Source organism: Chrysemys picta, chromosome 1 (genome assembly GCF_011386835.1).
Source record: "Chrysemys picta bellii isolate R12L10 chromosome 1, ASM1138683v2, whole genome shotgun sequence".
NCBI classification, from domain to species: Eukaryota; Metazoa; Chordata; order Testudines; family Emydidae; genus Chrysemys; species Chrysemys picta.
Genome location: NC_088791.1, coordinates 195,249,706 through 195,269,268, shown reverse-complemented (window position 1 = coordinate 195,269,268; position 19,563 = coordinate 195,249,706). Strand labels below are relative to the sequence as shown.

Sequence of the window (19,563 nt, the reverse complement as noted above, 5' to 3'; positions counted from 1 at the left end):
TTCCAGAGTTTCAAGCATGTGGGATTTTTTTTCACAATTTAATCTTAATTTAGAATCTCTAGGCTTTCAAGCATTTATTTTTTATAACTACAAGGCTGAAATTAAATATGGGCCTGAGTTTAACTCTGCAGAACCTTAGATCCAGGTCCAAATTTTACAGGTTGGGGCCATCTCTGGTTCTATTAAAGTAAGAAAAGTGGCTGATAAATCTCTCCATCTCTAACTGTATTGTAAGAGTTGTTTGCCTGAGAATTCAAGGTTACTAGGATATATTTAAAAACAGTGGCCAATATTTTCAAAAATAGGAGCCTGAAGTTAGGTTCTTAAGGCCATATTTAGGCACCTTAATCAGTGGCCTGATTTTGATCAGGATTGAAGCAGGGACAAGCAGTAGGCTATAAATTCTGAACCTGCGGAGCTGGCAAGTATGCTGGAGATTGGGCAGGTATAGACCCTTCCCTTCTGAATATGTGTCTCTAGATGTTAAATACCTTTTAAAATACAGTACCATCTATAAAATTATATTCAAGTCACAGACATTTAATTTTTCAGTCCCCAGGATTCATAATGGTGCCTAGATCCTTTCCAAGCTACCTGAATTATACATCATGGTAACCTCCAGATTCACTTTACTTTTTTGAGAACACTCACCACGTACTATGAGTAAACTTTTTGGAGTATATACCATACTCAGTTCCATTCAAAGTACCTTTGCTTTCTGGGGCTGTTTTGAAGTAAAAGCTGTGATTCTCATGTATTCAGCTGACTCTAAAAACTTAGGCTTTAAGAAAAACACCAAATATTGTGAGACATAAAATCGTGAGAGTTGGCAACACTGCAGTGTCTATAGCAGGAGTCAAAAAATAGCCATATGTGGAAACTTACCAAGTTGGACGTCAGGGATCCTAGGAATTAGACTCTTAAGACGTTTATTATAGAATAGAGTAGGGTATAGAAAATAGGATTTGGATCATATTGAAAATGAAATGTCCAAGTTTGCAGATGACACTAGAACTCGAGACTGGGCAGAAAGAGGAATAACATAACTTTGATTGCTCAGGTGACTGGAGCGATCACTGATAAACGCAGTACAGGTGTTAAATACAGAGCAGTTATTCAGGGAGCAAAGAACCTAGCAAGGGAGTTTTTGGGAGAAGGAATGAATCATCCCCATGGTGAAGGGGGAAAGGATTTGGAAGTTTTTGTAGAAAAATGACCTGAAATGATCACCCTAGCACAGAGCAGACATCTAAAAAGGCAAAGAAGACATTAGAGCCTGAAGCCTGAATTCTCATGTACACTAAAGTGAGCGTAAATTACAGTCTCAACTACTCTAAGGCATGTTTATGCTGCCAGACGGGTGTAATGGGACCATAGTGTGTATGAGAATCTAGCCCTATATATTAACAGACACAGAGAAAATAGAGGGCCCAATTTTCAAAAGGTGTATATCCATAAGCAAATAAGAGCCACACAAACTTATGCCTGTGATTCTGTAAATCAGGCAAATCCGTGAGCAAACCAATGGTCAGGAACCTAACTAGCAATTTGTGATTGTATTCGTGTGTGCAGCTGGGTAGACCTTGAGTCTCCATTTTAAAAAGATTTGGCTCATAAAGTGAGTCTTATTTGATTAATCATAGTGCTGCACTGAGGGTGGGATAGGGCCACCACAGCCCTAGGGGAGCTCACTAGCATGCAGGAGTATGTATGCTGCCACTCCCCCTTGATCCATTGGCCTGTGTGTGAGGGTTGGAGCTATGGCCCTGCCTCCTTCCAGTGCCACCCTGCCCGCTTTGGGTGTCTTGAGCCCCAGCAGATGAACAGAGGGAGTGGTGTTTGTATCCCTGGGAGTATGGGGCCTGCAGTTGTGCCCAGATGCTGCCCAGGAGGGCAATGAGGATTTTTTGCACCCACCCTTACCCAGCTGTGGAACAGCCATGCACAATCTGGTCTAATATCTCAAAATATTCACATTTTCAGAGTTGTCTTAACAATATAGTACTTAAACCTGGTGTATGCTAAACGTATCTGTATGAGGATCAGTTACATATTGTTATTCTCTGGATGTGGTTTCTGACAGATTTTTTAAACTTCAACACATTATACAGAATGAGTCCTGATTTCATGGATTTTAATGCATGCTCTGTTCTCCGCACACACCATTTCAGTTCCAATTTTTGTGATAGACTGATCATTTAATAAAAGTGCCAGTAGAACAGAGATTCACATATCATAACAAGGACATTTCTCAATAGTACTGGTTTAGTAGAGATGGTACTATGATTTCTGGTCTATCTGAAGAGCAGAAGAAATCTGAGCTGAAAAATTTATTTCACAAATTACTTGTATTTTTCTCATGCTTTATCTTCCCTAGTAGTGCAGTATGGAGATTAAAACCATATCAAGTCTATTCTAGTCTGTTATTTAACACTACTCTAAAAATACCAAATGCCAATTCCATCATTGTTTTGGAGCCCAAGGGAACTTTAATGCAGAAGCCTGTGAACTTATATACCGCACCAAGGAACTTTAGGGAGCAGCAGAGAAAGGTGGTTATGGTTTGCAAGCTTTCTGTTTGCATGCTGAGTTTTTGCAATACTAACAAATAGACTCTCATATAACTTCTTTTTCCTCTCCCTGGCTTGCTCTGAATATCTCCAATGCACCAAAATCCACTTAGATATTACCTTAACTCTCTCTGATTTCTACAGTCCCCTCTGATCTCCTTTCTTCCCTCTCAAGGTCTTTCTAACATCCTGTTTCCTACTGGGACTTCCCAGTCTCACAGATTTCAGCCTACATTCTAATCACCTTCTGGGGCTTCTCCAGATCACTCTGATCTCTTCTAGGACTTGATTTTGCCACCTCTGCCTCCTGCCTCACCCAAATTACTCAAATTCTCTCTCAATTCACCTCCTTCCTTAGCTGCTCTCTGGCTCTGCAATCTCCATCTCCCTTTAGCTTCTCTGGGCTTCTTAATATGTGCCTCTGCAGGACTATACTGGTCTTATTTATACAATTAATCCCTCTAACCATCCCCCACCGCCACACACACACAATAACACAGTTTACCTAGCTTTACCCTACATCTAGGATTAGGATCTAGATGACATATTTTTTGAGGAGTTTGCTTACTAAGCTAGGTCTATTTCCCTTCCCTCTCCCATCTCCCCCCGCCCACCCGAGCAATGGTAATGCCAAAAGAAAAGTAGATCAAACATCTTTCAATATTTTAACTCATTAACCTGCTACTTATTAGTTGTCTATTAGCCTTTGTATATTTTTGTTTAGAGATGAATTCATATAACTGCTGGTAATTAATTTGGGCAGGAACATGGAACATTTTGTATTTTAATTAATAGGTTGAGTAATGCAATAGAGGCAGATAAAAAAAATCTAATTCATGAGTTAAAATAGGTTCTCTAAATACAGGTTTAGTAGTTAGAGCAGAGGACTAGATGTCAGGATTCCTAGAATATATTCACAGATTTACCACAGTTTCACTGTTTGACCATGGGCAAGTCACCAAGGTTTGAATTTTCAAGTGTTCACTAATTTTGAGTGCTCAACCTGAGACATCTACTGCCTGATTTTCAGCAGTGCTGAAATTACACAGCTTCCACTGAAGTCAGTGCAAGCATTAACTTCTCTAATTTAGTTTAATTTATTGTTTAAGTGTTTTGAGAAGCACACAAATACAGAGGATTATTAATAATTATTTATGAGAATAGTCCCATTAATGTCAATACAAATACTCACAAGAGTAAGTGTTAAAGGCAAAATGGAAGATGTTTTAACTGCCAAGTTTCAAGATCAGCAGTATGGTTTTCTTTGCAAGAGTTGATTTCAGCGCTAACACCTAATCAGAGCATTTGGTGTTAGTGATGTCTTGAATTGTAGCTGGCGAAACGCAGAACCCAGGACTTGATTTTCAAATTTATTAATTTTATAGTGTATGTATTTGTGTTTGTAAGTTTTCTGCTAGCATGTAGTACATGAAACATACAAAATGGTTTGTAAAAGAAAGCACAAACACAGCAAGGCATGGCAGAAATTAAGTAAGTGGCATACATAGACATCCTTGAGACCAAAATATTTAACATTGTAATTAGAGGGAGCTACAGCACCATGTAGCTAAGGCAAATTTTTTATTCCAGTGACAACTAACCAACAACAAAAGTTGCACTCCAAGTTCAGTGTCTTGCCTTCAATAGTGTCCTTTGCCTGATGCTTCAGAGGAATGTGACAGGTCTATAATGTACATGGGCAGTGGTGCAGTTCTCTATGTGAGGAAGCAAAACGATCCTTGTGAACCCAGAGTGATCAGTTGTCTCATTGAAGCATCAGATCTGATTGCCTCTGTCTTACAAAATAGCTTGTTTTGAAGGCAGTACTCTTTTTTACAGTCCCAGAGATGTGTTTGGGTCAAAGGCTTCAGATGGTCCAAAAGACACCCAGATGGTCCAATTCTGTCTCATTGATGTCAGTGTGAGTTTTGCCATTGACTTTAATAGGAGCATGATTGGCCTGTAATCCTTTATATTTAAACATGTATATCTGAACCCCCTTTGCCTTGGTTACAAATATTGATTGAAATCACCAGTAATTACTTATCACCAAATGTGCTACAGTATATGGCCCTAATGAATTGAGGCCTATGCCTGATGCTTAGTTCAAACTTGGGTACCTAATGCTAGGCACCTAAATTCATGTTTAGGAGTATATAAATGGTGGCTTGATTGCAAACTTGTTAAGCACCCACAGATACCCCAGACTTGTTCTAAATGAATTGTTTACTGTATGGTGAAAACGCCTGTTAAAACTTCACACTGTCAGATTTCAACCTTCAGGCTGTCATGGGAAAGAAATGTGGTTCAAACAAACAAACAAACAAACAAAACTCTAGCTTCCACTGACTAATAGCCTTTGGTTTGCTTTCAGTGTTGGTTGGTTCATTACTTTCTAAGAAGTCAAATCAGCAGTTACACTAAAAGATGGGGATTCTTTCAGGTGAAGTGTAGAAACATCTTAACCTTTATAGATGTGCTGCATGGGAAATTCACTCCAGGATGTGCAGGCCAGGATACTGCCACCTGCACGTCTTTGCAATTTCTGCTAGGGGAGGGGAGCTTTAATCTCAGTGGGGGGATTCCATAAGAAGAGTGCTATATGCGATGGCATGTATTGAATTAATGCATCGCCCAGCTGCTCTAACCAGACATACCCTTCCTGCCAAATAGCATCAGCCATTTTTAAGGTGGTGTTGGCAGCTGCAGGCTGCCCAGAAAGGAAGAGGTACCTCCCCTTTGCTCTGCCATGTGGCCTTGGGATGCAAATGCAGAGAAGAACAAGCCAGTGGCTCCAGCCAGTAGGAGCAGCTGCAGAAGCAGCCAAAGCAGGGAGCTTCAGATATTCAGATTCAGAGAACTTTCTGCAGTTTTGAGATGACCTTTTCTGCCCTGTGCTGATTGACTGTTTGCTCCAATTCTTTCCCAGTTAAACACTCAAGGCTGGCCTGTGTCAGCTGACTCGGGCTTGTGGTGCTCAGGCTACAGGGTTGTTTAATTGTGGGGTAGAAATTCGGACTCAGGTTGGAACCTGGACTCTGGGATCCTGGAAGCGGGGAGGGTCTCAGAGCTCAGACTCCAGCCTGAGCCCAAACATCTACACAGCAATTTTTAGTCCCACAGCCTGAGCCCTGCAAGCCCGAGTCAACTGACCCTGGCCAGCCATGGCTATGCAGCAGGTCTTTTATTCCAGTGTAGATGTACCCACATCTCTTCACCTCAGCTTCTCTCCACGCCTGCCCGTCTTACCCTCTTCTCCTATGCCTTGTCTCCCTCACCCCTTTCCCTTCAATTTCCCCTTTTCCTTCCTTTTTCTTTCCAGTTAACTGATCCCCTTCAAACTAAATCCACTTAAAAAGACAAAAATTAAAACGAATGTGCCATTTGTTGCCAACACATTGTTCTCTCTGCTTGTTGTTAGACTCCTTCCCCTACCCTGTATCTGCCTTGAATACAGGGCCGGCTCCAGGCACAAGCTTAACAAGCAGGTGCTTTGGACGGCCAAGGGAGAGGGGTGACACCTGCGGCAATTCTGGGGCAGCAGGTCCCTCATTCCCTCTAGGAGCGAAGGACCTGCCGCTGAACTGCTGCCAATCGCGGCTTTTTTTTTTTTTTTTGCTCGGGGCGGCAGAAATGCTGGAGCCGGCCCTGCTTGTCTATTTCAATTGTAAGCTTTTTGGGGCAGGGAATGTTTGCTACTGTGTTTGTACAGTGCCTACCACAATGTGTCTGCATTCTTGATTGGTCCCTAGACAATACTATAATAATCATGATTAATAATAAGAGAAGGAGAAAGTCTCTTTCTTGATACAACACCCATGCTGTTAGAAAGTCCACAGTGGGAAGTCGACATATACCCTGGGTGAATGTGGCCCTATATGCCTGTATCACCTTCCCAAAAGAGTACATATTTTACCTTCATATCAAGCTAGCATTAATTCATGATATTATTTTAGACAATAGGTTTTCATTGCAAATGATTAAAAAAATCTGTGTTACACCTTTTATATATAGAAAACAAATATCAACCACATCTCTTAACTGAAAGAACAGAATGGGCTCAACTTCAAGTCATTTCTCAGATTGTACAGATTCATTAATGGGGAAAATGTATTATAGTTGCCAACAGAGACAGTATTAGCTCATTGGGGTCCCTAAGCAGGAATATTTTTGTGGCCTCCCCCTCACAACACATACTAAAAAGTGAATAGTCCCCCCCTCCCCCCCTTGAGCTGCTCAGGGCCCTAAGCAATTGCTTAGTCTGTTTATGCCTAGTGCTGGCACTGATTGCCAAGTTTGTTCTAAAAATGGTGTCTTCTGACTTGCAACACTGTTTTGGGTAGGGCACCTAAAATACTTGGTCACTTAGTTCTGTTCCTTATTTTCTGTTTTTATGGCCTAGGCAACCCAGATATGGAAACAGGAGATAGAAACAACACTGATATTTGTCACTGGCTTTTACCAGACGTGTCTCCGTGAACTATGTGCACAATACCTGCAGGAGCTCAGGTTTTCCTGGTTTAAATGAGTCTCATTAACTTCAAAGATTGCACAGTTCATCCAGGAAATAAATTAAATTAATTATTTTTTTCTGTATTCTTCTTCTTTTAGAATGATGTGTGTCGTTTGCTATACTTTGTGTTATGAACTTTTATTCTTGCTGGAAGCATAAAATGCATTTGTTTACATTCAATACTGAAGCAATTGAAATCATGACTTGTACATTGTATAAAATGATACAACCGTTTCTGGCTCTTGGACATATAAAGGTGTTCCTGGAACCTTAAAACCCAAGGTGAAAATCAGTTAAGCTTCTGGATGATTTTGAAACCTCAAATCCTTTGAAATAGTTGGCAATATGCTTACTGCATATTTGCAGTTGCACAACTCTTCCTCTTTGTGACTTTTAAAGTTCCTCCTTCCTTTTTTCTTCAAGTCCCTTGGTGGTACCAAAACAGCGGGGTTTTTGTTTTGCTTTGTTTTTGTTTTATTTTCCCCCTCTCTTCTTGGTATAGTGCATTGTTCTGTGGAAATGGGTTGTTTTGAGTTCACACTTTGTTTTCCTGCTGTTTTTCTGGGAAGTTGGATATGGCACAAAAGATATGGGAACAGCTTGTAGGAAATGGGTTTGTTTGTGGAAACAATAAAAGAGCAACTGATTGCATTCCTCCCAGATGTATGTTTTAATGTATAACATACAATATTTTCTGTGGCATTTATAAAAACAAGTGGAAGATAAACAAATCAGAGTATTTTCTTTTGAAGTATCTTAAGCTTTGTATGAATACTGCTTCATTTCAAATACAAATGACTATTAGTCATCTAGTTTTACTACATTTCTAATGTCTCCATTATGCCCTGAGTTTGGGGGTGGGGGGGAAGCACCTTTTAATGTTTCCTACTCTAGGATAAATATCTAAATGCTGTGGGCTATGTATTGCCCTCATTCCACAACTGAATCACTGATGTCAGTCTAAAGCAGTACATGGTCCTTTCTGTTGACTATAGAGGTTAGTGATGTTGCAATGGTAAGACGTCCTGAAGCAGAATTGCAGACAATTCTTCTAATTGAACTGACTGTATCAAGCATCTGAAGCTCAACTAATCTATGCTTGTCTAAATCTGCTATGGATACAAATATGCACAGCTTGCTGGGGTTTATTCATATCCATTTTTGGTGCAGTGATCATCTACACATACATTTTATTTCTTTTACATGTATGCTACAATATATTATAAGTCAGATCTCTTTAATTAGTCATATATGTAATACTTGATCAGACCCAGTTGTATCCTTTAGATAACCCTGTAATTGTACTCTCGCTACATTAAAAAAAAAATGTTTGTACTGAACCTAAGCCCTGATTCAACAAAGCACTGCTTACAGTTAAACACATGCATAAATCTATACCTATTCAACAAAACTATTAAGCATTTGCTTAACTTGATGCATGTGCTGAACAGGGCCGGCTCCAGCATTTCTGCCTCCCCAAGCAAAAAAAAAGCTGCGATCGGCGGCGGCAATTGGGAAAAAAAAAAAAAAAAAGTCGCGATCGGCAGCGGCAGTTCAGCGGCAGGTCCTTCGCTCCTAGAGGGAGTGAGGGACCTGCCGCCCCCGAATTGCCGCAGGTGCCACCCCTCTCCCTTGGCCGCCCCAAGCACCTGCTTGTTAAGCTGGTGCCTGGAGCAGGCCCTGGTGCTGAAGTCCTATTGGGACATAATTGTGTCTGTAGCTGAATCAAGGCCTTACTGTTATAGCATTGAACTTGATATTCATTTGATCAGAGCAAAAGACAAAATTAAAATGTACGTAAGTACAAATTAAGATATTGATTACAAACTATTGTAGGAAGGTATGTTAGGCTATACACTGTAAAAGCTATCATGACAGGAAGTCATATTGCACATATACAGTCAGGGCCGGCTCCAGGGTTTTGGCTGCCCCAAGCTGCCCCCCCCCCCAAAAGCTGCAATCACGATCTGCAGTGGCAATTCGGTGGGAGGTCCTTTGCTCCGAGTGGGAGTGAGGGACCCTCCGCCGAATTGCCGCTGAATAGCTGGACATGCCACCCCTCTCCGGAGTGGCCGCCCCAAGCACCTGCTTACCAGCCCTGTATACAGTGGGCCCACTTAAAAAATTCATTCTGGTTTTAGAAAATACTTCAGGGCCGTTTCTATACGTCCCTTTGCAGTATTGTGTGTGATTCCCCCATTGCTGGTCTAGATGGGGTGTCCCAATGGTAGCTCCACTGCAATCTACAAAACTTCCACCAAACGTTGTAGGTGCCTAAATTTACGCGGTGCCTAATTTTTCAGGGTAAAATTTCCCTTGGCATCTGTGTTTCTGCCCCAGGCAAGTGCACTGCTGTCTCCCTCTGCGTGTCTGGACACATATCTCCTACCTAATCCCCAGAATGGACATGAACTGGGGAAAATAGACAGCCGCCTAAGGATCCCCAATCCAGTAGGCAAGCTCAGAGGCCCCCTACCAGATCCGGTCCAATTCAAAATTTGACTACAGAGGGAGGTACCCACCTCATTCCCCAGGGATGGGAGAGACCCAGGTTCAATTCCTCCCCCCTCTGCCAGAAGGGAAGAAATGATTTGAACATGGGTCTTCCTTCTCTCAGGCAGGTGCTTTTACCACTAAGCTATGAGATAATCTGTTCTAGGGCTTTCTCCATCTCTCCTGTTGAAGCTGTTCCATAAATAATGAAAGAATGATTGCAGCAAGGATTGGCCCCCCAGGTCTTCCATCTCTCTCCCATCTACTGGACAACAGAGTCATTCTCTCTCTCTCTGGCCTAATGACTGTTTCACTTTGGATAAATACCTAAATAGTCATTGGGTTAAAAGTTATAAGGTAGGCACCACCACCTACTCCTCCTCTGGCCATTTTGTGCAGAGTGAGGCAGGTATCTAACCCATTCCTACAAGAAACTGCTGAGGCACCTAACCTGTCTGACTCCAAGCTGGTTTCCATTTGTGGATCACTAAGCAGAGCTAGGCGCCTCCCTGCAGCCCACACTTAGAAACCTATCTCTGAGAGAGGGGCAGGGCTTAGCTCACACCTCTCTCATCAACATATACCATTGGCTACCTTCGGCAGCCCCCACCTAGCATACTGGCTTTTGCAGATCACGTTCTAAGGTGCCTACCTCTCCCCATTCAGAGTATAGGTACCCTATGCACCTAACTCAGGCTTTGTGGATCACAGTGTTGTTCCTGTGATTTTCTAGTCATCTACAAGTAGGCACCACGATGCTCAGCATTGCAGCCCCTAAGTCCCTTTGTGGATCCCACCCATTGTGAATATAATACGTGGCCGTAGGTTATGGTTAAGTGGTGGGAAGAAGAGTTGTTAATGTTTGCAATGTTATGTAACTTTGAGCATGTCTCTGGAACCCCTCCTCACTTAATCAGCTTCATTGGAATCTTAAATAAGATACAAGAAATCACATGATGTCTTTGTTTTGAGATTTCCGGGGTAAATAAATTGCAAATCCAAAAACACAAGGACTCAAACTGCATTCACATATAAACTGTTATTCCATATTGAGATGAGTAGCTTTGATAAAACACAATTCTTCAGTACATGGTATTTAGGTTCTTGAGGCTACCTGTTATTCCAACAATGCAGTATAGACACACAGACAGAATAGGATTGTAAGACTAGAATGATGTCTGTGTATAGGGTGGTGCAGCTATTTTGGCTGTGAGACTAAATTTCACAATATCATTTTAATCTAATAGCAAGGAAAGTTCTTAGCAAGTGTGGCATGCAGCCTCAGCTCATTTCCTTTTGGGCTGTGGCCCACTTTACAAACCTGCCACCCATTTTGCCAAACAAATCTTTGCTTGAAAGAAGACTGAGACAAAAACAGATGTTTGCACTTTTTAACAAAGTAGAAGGCTGGTTGCTCTTTCAGATTGATAAGGTCCAATGCTGGAGTAGTGCGGGAGAGGCAGCGTGCTGGCACGGGTCCGACAGATTAAAAGGAGTTTTTGATCCAAGTACTCTCAGTTCTTTAGCTTTTTTTGAGTCCTTATAGTTATCAACAAAGCTGAAGAGTAAAATAGTTTGATGGCTTTTAAAGTTCATAGCTGAGAATAATATCAGAATGAAAAGGAATATAGGAATCCATTTAAATCACTTAAAGAAATAGCCCTACATGCCTCAGTGTTACAGTGTTTTACAATATGGAAGTACTAAAATAAACATTCAAAGCCTGATATTCTTAATGTTACATATACAATATACAATGGGACTACTGAAGAATACAATTGTATTTTTTGGCACTCGAGTTTGTCTGGACCTGATTGTTTAGTGATAAATATTCTGGGCCTGATTGATCATTGTGTTATTCCAGATTTGAACCAGTCTAACTACATTGATTTTAGGCTTTCTGTTCCATAACGGAGAGATTTTCAAAGGAACAAAAACTTGTTAGGTGGCTAACACACATTGGAAGGCATGAGAGTTGGGCATCTAATTCTCATTTTGCCTTTGAAAATCTCACTCTAATTTTTCTGTTCAGTATCTGAGATGTTTATCTTTAATTTTTCTGTTTAGTATCTTTATAACTATTATAATCCATGGTAATAAGATAAGACCTGCCCCTTATTTCTCTGCCGTATTCTATACTTTTTAGTTCTTATTCTTGAAATATCATGTAATTAGATGAGCAGGCGACATCTAAATATTCAGCCATTGTCATGTCATTGATATTTGGCCAGAATAGCTCAATAATCAGCAATTTTTTTTTTGTCTAGGAAACATGTTTGTGCTCATAGACATCAGTGCACAAGGCCATAAACCTTTGCCCACATTAGAGATTTTATGTAGCTAAGATAATGATGAAACTACTGCAAACTTGAGCCAGTCCCAAGCCGCAGTGTGCCACTTGTTTGAATAGCAAAGTGGCCAATTAATACATGAAGGTTAGAGCTATCTGAGCCATTAAGGATTGACAAATAGACCTTGCTGTTTGTGTGGAAGAAATAAAGGTGCTAGATCCACCTGTTCATATCTGGAAGAATGTCTTGTTTTATCATGGGATGCCTATTCCACAGTCTTGTGAATTCTGAGGTCAGCTCCCTATCAGAGACCTAATGAAATGCCTTGTGCTATGATCCTGCCACTTGCTCTGTGTGAGCAGAACCCTGTTCCCTTGGGTACCCTATTGAAATCATGCTAAGAGATCAATTGGGCTCTACAGGTATCTGCCCATCCCAAGCCAGTTGCAGGACTGGGGCTTTAATCTTTGTAGCTGAACAAGACTGCTGTATAACCTTATAAGAAAACATAACAACGCTGTACACTGTGTTTATGAGACAATGTTTGTTGTATGATGAGCATGGCATGAGTGAAATGGTTTTTCCGTTTCCATCATTTAATTCTTGTCTGGGACCTTAGTTTTTAAAAATGTATATGTTACTTACAATTATTCTTAGGTGGTTTGTGGAACACTGCACTATGACATGGGAGATCTTTAAGTCAGGCAATCATTTAGACTTTCTGATCCATGGAGATGATTTGTCCACAAATCTCATGGATGTTGTATTGTTGTCTCTATGCACTGGAGATGGAATGGCCCAATAGAGGGTGCTAGGCTAGGAGTCAGAAAGACCTAGCATCTAGTCCCAGATTCTTGGTCACTATACCTCAGTTTCCTCATCTCTAAAATGGGTATAAATGATATTTGTCTTCCTTTGTAAAGAACTTTGAGATCTCTAGATGAATGCCTGATGCTATAAATATTATCTCATGGAGAAAATGTTACGACAAAAGCATGTGTAGCAGTGTCTTTAGCAAAAATGGGGCTTGCTGATGTTCTGGAAATGATATTCTATACAATAAAATTCTCTGATAATTTATACTGAAGCTTTGTGCATTTCTAGTAATTAGAAAAAAACAATATTTTCATTACAATACAAAATATAAAACCTCTCAGTTTAGTCTTTCAGCCTTATCCACAATCTTCGTTCCAGTGAAGTCAAGAGAATGACTCACATAAGAAGGGCTGCAGGATCAGACCTCACCTGCCCAGAGATTTATCTCTTAGATAAATCTGGCCTTAAATTTCATAAACTTGTTTTGATTTAGGATTGGATTTTATTATGTTCATTATTATTATTTACAAGTGGGACTGTAGCAGTGTCTCTCCCTTGCTTTCAAAATATCCTTTGTATTTTTCCCAGCAAGAGGTCAAGATATTAGATAAGTGGCAGCACTAGGCCTTTACTTGAATTACCATTGACTGCCCAAGTGCCCTTTTCAGATAGATAGCGGATGTTAACTGAACTGGTAATAAGATTCTCATGGATGGAGGTGAGGATGACATTTGTCTTTCCTATCTTGCGCTAGCCAAGGCTTTTTGTTGTTCCTGAACTCTCTCATGAATATAATCTGTGGATTTCAGTCTGATCTAATGAATCCAAGTCTCAGAGGTGTATGGGTAAAACACATTCCAGATGTGTGCTGCAACTCCTGAAGCAGGTGGCTGCATTTTAGGTTGTAACTTTTCCCAACGTATTCGTTACAGCCTATTGTGTTTCTATTGATGATGCTTCTTTTGAGGATGGTCAGAATAGAGTTGTAAGAATTGCAAGATCTAATAAGCTGTAGCAAGATTTCAGCATTAATCATTACACTTTCGTTTCACTTACTATTGCTTGATGCAATGAATTCAAGGCTCAAAGATTTGGCTATAAACTAGGCTGCAAGTTTGGGTTGAAACTCCTTCAACAGTTTAACCTCAGCATGTGTAAAGCCCTGCAGTGGGACTGGGATCCTGCGGGTCCCACAGGACCTGCTACCATAATAGAGGGATCAGGAAAAATGTATTCTGTTGTGGGCAGGATTGGGTGGGCAAAAAAACAAACTGAGGGAAATTGCGGGAAAACACTAAGGGCTGGTCCACACTAACCCCCCCACTTCGAACTAAGGTACGCAACTTCAGCTATGTGAATAACGTAGCTGAAGTTGAAGTATCTTAGTTCAAACTTACTGCGGGTCCACACGCAGCAGGCAGGCTCCCCCATCGACTCCGGGTACTCCTCTCGCGGAGCAGGAGTACCGGCGTCAATGGCGAGCACTTCCGGGATCGATTTATCGCATCTAGACAAGACGCGATAAATCGATCCCAGAAGATCGATTGCTTACCACCGGACCCGAAGGTAAGTATACACGTACCCTAAATCTCTCATCAGTTTGTCATAAATATAATTTCAGCAATGTAAAGCAATTTTTCTTTTTTTTAAAATAAAAGTTTTAATGCTTAAATTTAAGCGAGGGCTAGAAAGAGATTTGATGTCTATTATAACAGGAGTTAAAGTAGTTTTAGGTGGTTTAAACAAGATTTGTTTTATTCTTTTAGTGGTAAAATTGATATATATACTATATTAACCGATCTCTTTTTTGTTTTAAAGCAGCAAGGGGGAATCTTGCAGCATCTAAGATTTTTACGGGTGGGAGTGGGATAAAAATGCAAGAAACAATGCGGTACTGAGTGGGAGTGGGTATTGTAGGGCGGGACAGAAGTGGGATTAAAAATATAGTCCCGCACAAGGCTCTACTCTAGCGCCCTGTGTTGCATGTTTCAGACCTGAATAGTGTGGAGATGTCAGCCTGAAAGATTTCCCAATGTTCGGTGAGCTATCATTGACTGTTTGGCCACTGGCCTCTTCCATGGAATCTGTTGCAATGTAGAAATGACATTCTTTAGCCTGTTTGAGATGAAGCTTTACTACCCAGAGAGCTGCTTCTTAAAGCTGTGGAATAAACTTTTTAAAAAAGAATGTAAGTAAAAGAACACAATAAAAGTAGCAAGATGGAGCGATGAATTTCTGAAAGCTTTGCTTAAAATCACCTGAAATGGTTACATTAATCTGTACTGTTTGCTCTTATCCTAGCATGGTCTGATCTTTATTTGACTCATTTTTATGACCACAGTTTCACGCAATGACTCTTGATTCAGAAAACTGATATTTAACTCATTGTGGGCCAGATACTCAGCCAGGTTAAATGGATATAACTCCATTGAAATCAGTGGAGTAATACCAATTTACAGTAGCTGAGCGTCTGCCCCAACATTTGAAAACGTTTTCATTTTCACTGTCAAGTGTCGACTAAGCATGGGGAAGATAGAGATTGACTGGGTAGAAATCTGTTATTGCTGTCTGGCTCTTGAACATGAAGCTTCTTTGAAAGGTTCCTTTTTAGATCCTCTTAAACATTCAAGCAAGAAGCAGAACTGACTCTTCATATACATCTGTATGTTTTTGAATTCAAATACATCATTTATCACTATTGTACCTAAACCATCTATAAATTCTACTAGATAGACGGATGGGGGAATGGAGAGAAGATGCAAACATGGGGTTTCATAAGGTGAAGTGCAGGGACAAAGCCTACTTAACGTGTTCATTAGTACATGAAAAATGGAGCTATGGAAACATTTGTCCAAATCTTCAGAGGTTGTAAAATATAAGCAAGAAGATTAGTACAGTGACGAGTGGAACAACAGGAAGTATTTAGCAGAGCTGGTCAAGAAATTTTTGACAGACCAGTTTTCCATCAAAAAATGCAGTTTTGTCAAGATTGAAACATTTCTTTGGATCACGTCAATGGTGACATTTTTATTGGGAAAATGTCAAATCAAATAATTTCAACTTTTTCATGTTGATAGTGACAAAATGTTTGGTTTTGATAGATGAAATGTTTCATATTGATTTTATTATTTTGATTCATTTAGTTTAGAATTTTACATTATATTAAAATACTAACTTTAATATACTATATTATATAATATACTATATTCATATATTCTGTTTGATATTCTGTATATTTAATATTTTCTATTGTCTTATAATACTTTGACATTATTGGAATGAAAAATTTAGATCCCTGTCACTTTTTCAGAATTTCCATTTTGTGAAAAAAATTAATATTTCAACTATTCCGATTCAGAACAAAAAATTTTTTTTAAATGTCAGAATTTCCTGCAAAACAGAAATCCCATTTTCCGACCAACTGTAGTGTTTAGATATGCAAGGGAAATGATTTCCAACATTGGGAAATATAAACTTATGCATCTGGGAATATCCAGATAAATAAGCATTATAATATGGATTCAAGTTAGATGAGGAGAAAAGGAATTGATAGTGATGGTGAGGAATATCATGAAAATAGGGCCATAAAAAGTTTATGTATTTAAGTCAATACATTTAAAAGCAAAAAGAAATCAGTTCCTTTATTTAAGGGGCTAAAAAAGGCTGCACTTGGAATATTATTTACATTTTGCTGATATACTTTAAGAAATGATAACCAGGTTATAGAGAAAGTACAGTGGAGGGCAACAAATTCATTTGTGGTTCTGGAGATCTGTGTTACAAGAAAAGTCTCAAACGATTTAATAAATTTCTTCTGGGACATAAGGAGACTGGGAAATTATCTCATTACAGATTTCAGGTAGCTAAAGGGGCCAAAAAAGATCTAGGATATCTGTTCTACCTGTAATAAAGAGGGTCCGAATCATGGCCATATTTGGAAAAAATGGGAGGAAAGAGTGAAACTAAATCATAAGAATTCCTTTTCTTATGTCTGATCCAACTCCTATCAAAGTGAATGGAAAGTCTACAGCTGACTTCAATAGGAGTTGGACTGGGCCCTTAGTATGTTATTGGAATGTTGAACAGTCTACCATATGATGATATGGGAGCAGACTGCATAAATGAGTCTCAGACAAAGAGGGGTATGTTCTGTACCTGGTATAAAGATAATACCATTATTTCAGAACATTCTCCAAATTCATTTAACATCCTGCTACAGAATATTTTTCAGTAATCTCCTGCATTAGTAGATTACACTGGTTAATGGTATGCTACATTAAGAAGTATATTCTTCTATTGGTTTTAAATTTTACTGGATAAAAAAATCTTTCACTGTGTCCTCAATTTTTGAGATTGGAGTAAAAGAAGGAATTGATCAGTTTGTATGTACCCTTCATAATGTAGAGTATCTCAGTCATGTGTCCTGTATATTCTACTTTCCAGGCCAAGTAATCCTGCATTTGGTTAAATAAACATCTTTGTCCTAATCATTTTATCCTATTTTAAAGCCATTACTGTATCTATTGTTATAGTTATTTGTCAGTCTGTTATTCTGTCTTTTTCATTTATCAGCAAAGTATAAACCAAACCCAAATACAAATACGAAAAAACATTTAGTGCTTTTATTTCTAGAACAAAAAGTCCAAGGGAGAAGCAAGAAGCCAAGTATTGTGGAGTCGGAGAAAAAAAAAACTCTCTGTGAAAAATGTATTTTCTTTTGTGCTGGTGATACTCTCATAGAAATTTATGCCCAAAAAATTGAAAACATTTGTCTAATATGAATTTTATTTTTCATAATTTATCAAAGCATTATATTTTGTGCACATATGTGAATAATCTTTCCTGTTGGCCATGGTAGCATGTGTCTCTTCATGCCGTGTCATGTCAACCACTAGTTACTGGAATTGAAAGCTTTAACTTCTGAGGTGTCATGAAATCCAGGAAGATGATCCATCCATTACTGTAGCTGTTCCCATAAGGGTACAAAACTTGGCAAGTTTAAAGGAAGTCTATTAATGGGTCTGTTTACTAATATATTAATATTTACTTTGCTTTACGACACTGACCTACTTGAAGCTGCTAAACTGGTTGGGTAACAACATATGGGTGTGAAAAAAATTAGCATGAAAATGAGCAATGAAAATATTTAATAGAAATATAACTGATATTCATATGCAAAATTACATTTTGTTGATCGGTTACAGTATTAATACAAGCAAGACTAGATCATGCAACTATTATTCACATTGATGAGCACATACAGCTAACTACAATAGGGCAACTTGTGTAAGTGCTCGCCAATATAAGCAAGGTTGCACAGTCTAGTCTGCAGTGAATTATTTACATTACTCTTTAATAATTTTTTATATTTAAACTTTAAAGTTTTTTACTTTACATTTGTATTTGCAAAATAATGGCAAAGTATATTATATCAAATATGTTAAATATGAGAAATTGCAGTTAGAGTATTCCTTTCCTAGCCTTCATGATTGAGGTGAATGGCATATGAAAGTCGTTTTTACTCATTGCAATTTAGACCTGATTAAATAATAAACAGTCTGTTCCCAAATAACTTCTTTGACAATTGATGAAGGAATTAGTGAATAATGTTTTAATGGCTATTATTAGCTTGTTACAAATGGAGAAAACATAAAAATTCAGGATCACAGTCTTAGTCAATAGAGGGAAATCAAGGATAGATAGTATGGGCAGAAGTGTAGGAGGAAGAGTTAAAGGCTATTTACTCTCTGTTTTTATATACCATATTGCTTATTGAATCAGAAGATTTTATGTAATCAAGAGACAATTTCCATATTTCTTAATATAATTTTTGTATTTTCCTACAGTACGAATATTAGTCTTTAATATAAGACTGTCTCTCTTATTATTGTGAACCATCCTTAAATTGTTAGGTATTGCTTCGTCTTTGCAGTGTCTAGGATTGGCCTAAATGCTGAAGTGCCTTTGGCCATTAATTGCTCAAACCACCATAGGGTTTAAGCTTACAACAAAAGCCATTAAAAAGTCAGTATTTGCCAATTCTCCCCACACAGTGCGCACACATGTACCACAGGTATCTTAAAGTACAGGGAAAAGCGGTGGTAGCCTCAGATATAATTGTGTGGTAGCTGTTGACACATCATGAAATTTCAATTGCAGCCACTGTACTTTGAAAAGAAGCAGATGGCAGAGAGTATGATTGCATGAATCCTGGCAGACGGGAGGAGTTGTGGAATGGCAGTTAAGCATATTGCATATTTCCAGAGGTGAAATCCAAGCCCCACTGAAGTCAATGGCAAAACTCCCATCGACCTCTGGGGTGAAATCCTGGCCCCACTGATGTGCTGGAGAAAGATGATGAGTCATGGAGGAAGTAAGGATAGTCTGTTTTAGGTCATGCTTTTACATATGTTGACTCCACAGACTCATGGATATGCTTTGTCAACCACTGCAACTTATTCTGGCTCAGAGATGAAATAAGACTGACTCTGTTGTCCACCCTCTGTCCCTACATCCTTCCCAATGGAGAGAGGAGGCATGTGGTGTCACCCAGGACTCAATAGGAAAACATCAAGGGAGCCAGTAAAGGTTGAATAGTTGTAACGGAGAGTTCACTCTGCCACTAAGTCCTCCACATTAGGTAACCCAGCAGCCAGTCTCAGAAGATGACAGAAACACAGATATTCCCACATTGCCTCCATAGCCCTATACAAACGTAATGGCTGCTAAATCACAAGATGGGGTATAGACTACTAAATTAGATGAGGAATTCCTATAGTGAGTTGTGCATGTTTTCCTTGGAAATCATCTATAATTGAACATTTCTTGACATATGAAGATAGACTCAGTCTCCTGGGTTTGTTTGTGGGTTTGTTTGTTT

General features: G+C 39.3%; 1 protein-coding gene across 16 annotated transcripts in view; it reads left to right on the top strand.

Annotated features, from left to right (window-relative positions):
* The window catches only part of ERG (ETS transcription factor ERG), a 215,664-nt gene that overhangs the window by 138,272 nt on the left and 57,829 nt on the right, over positions 1–19,563 (top strand). For 5 of the 16 annotated variants that reach the window (XM_042859239.2, XM_065577418.1, XM_065577437.1 and 2 more), the window contains exon 2: positions 18,843–19,056. The exons of the other annotated variants lie outside the window; for them this stretch is intronic. In XM_042859239.2, the coding sequence (XP_042715173.1) occupies positions 19,048–19,056 (9 nt within the window). In that variant the 5' untranslated portion in view covers positions 18,843–19,047. The remainder of the gene's footprint in view (positions 1–18,842; positions 19,057–19,563) is intronic. 16 annotated transcript variants of the gene reach the window in all.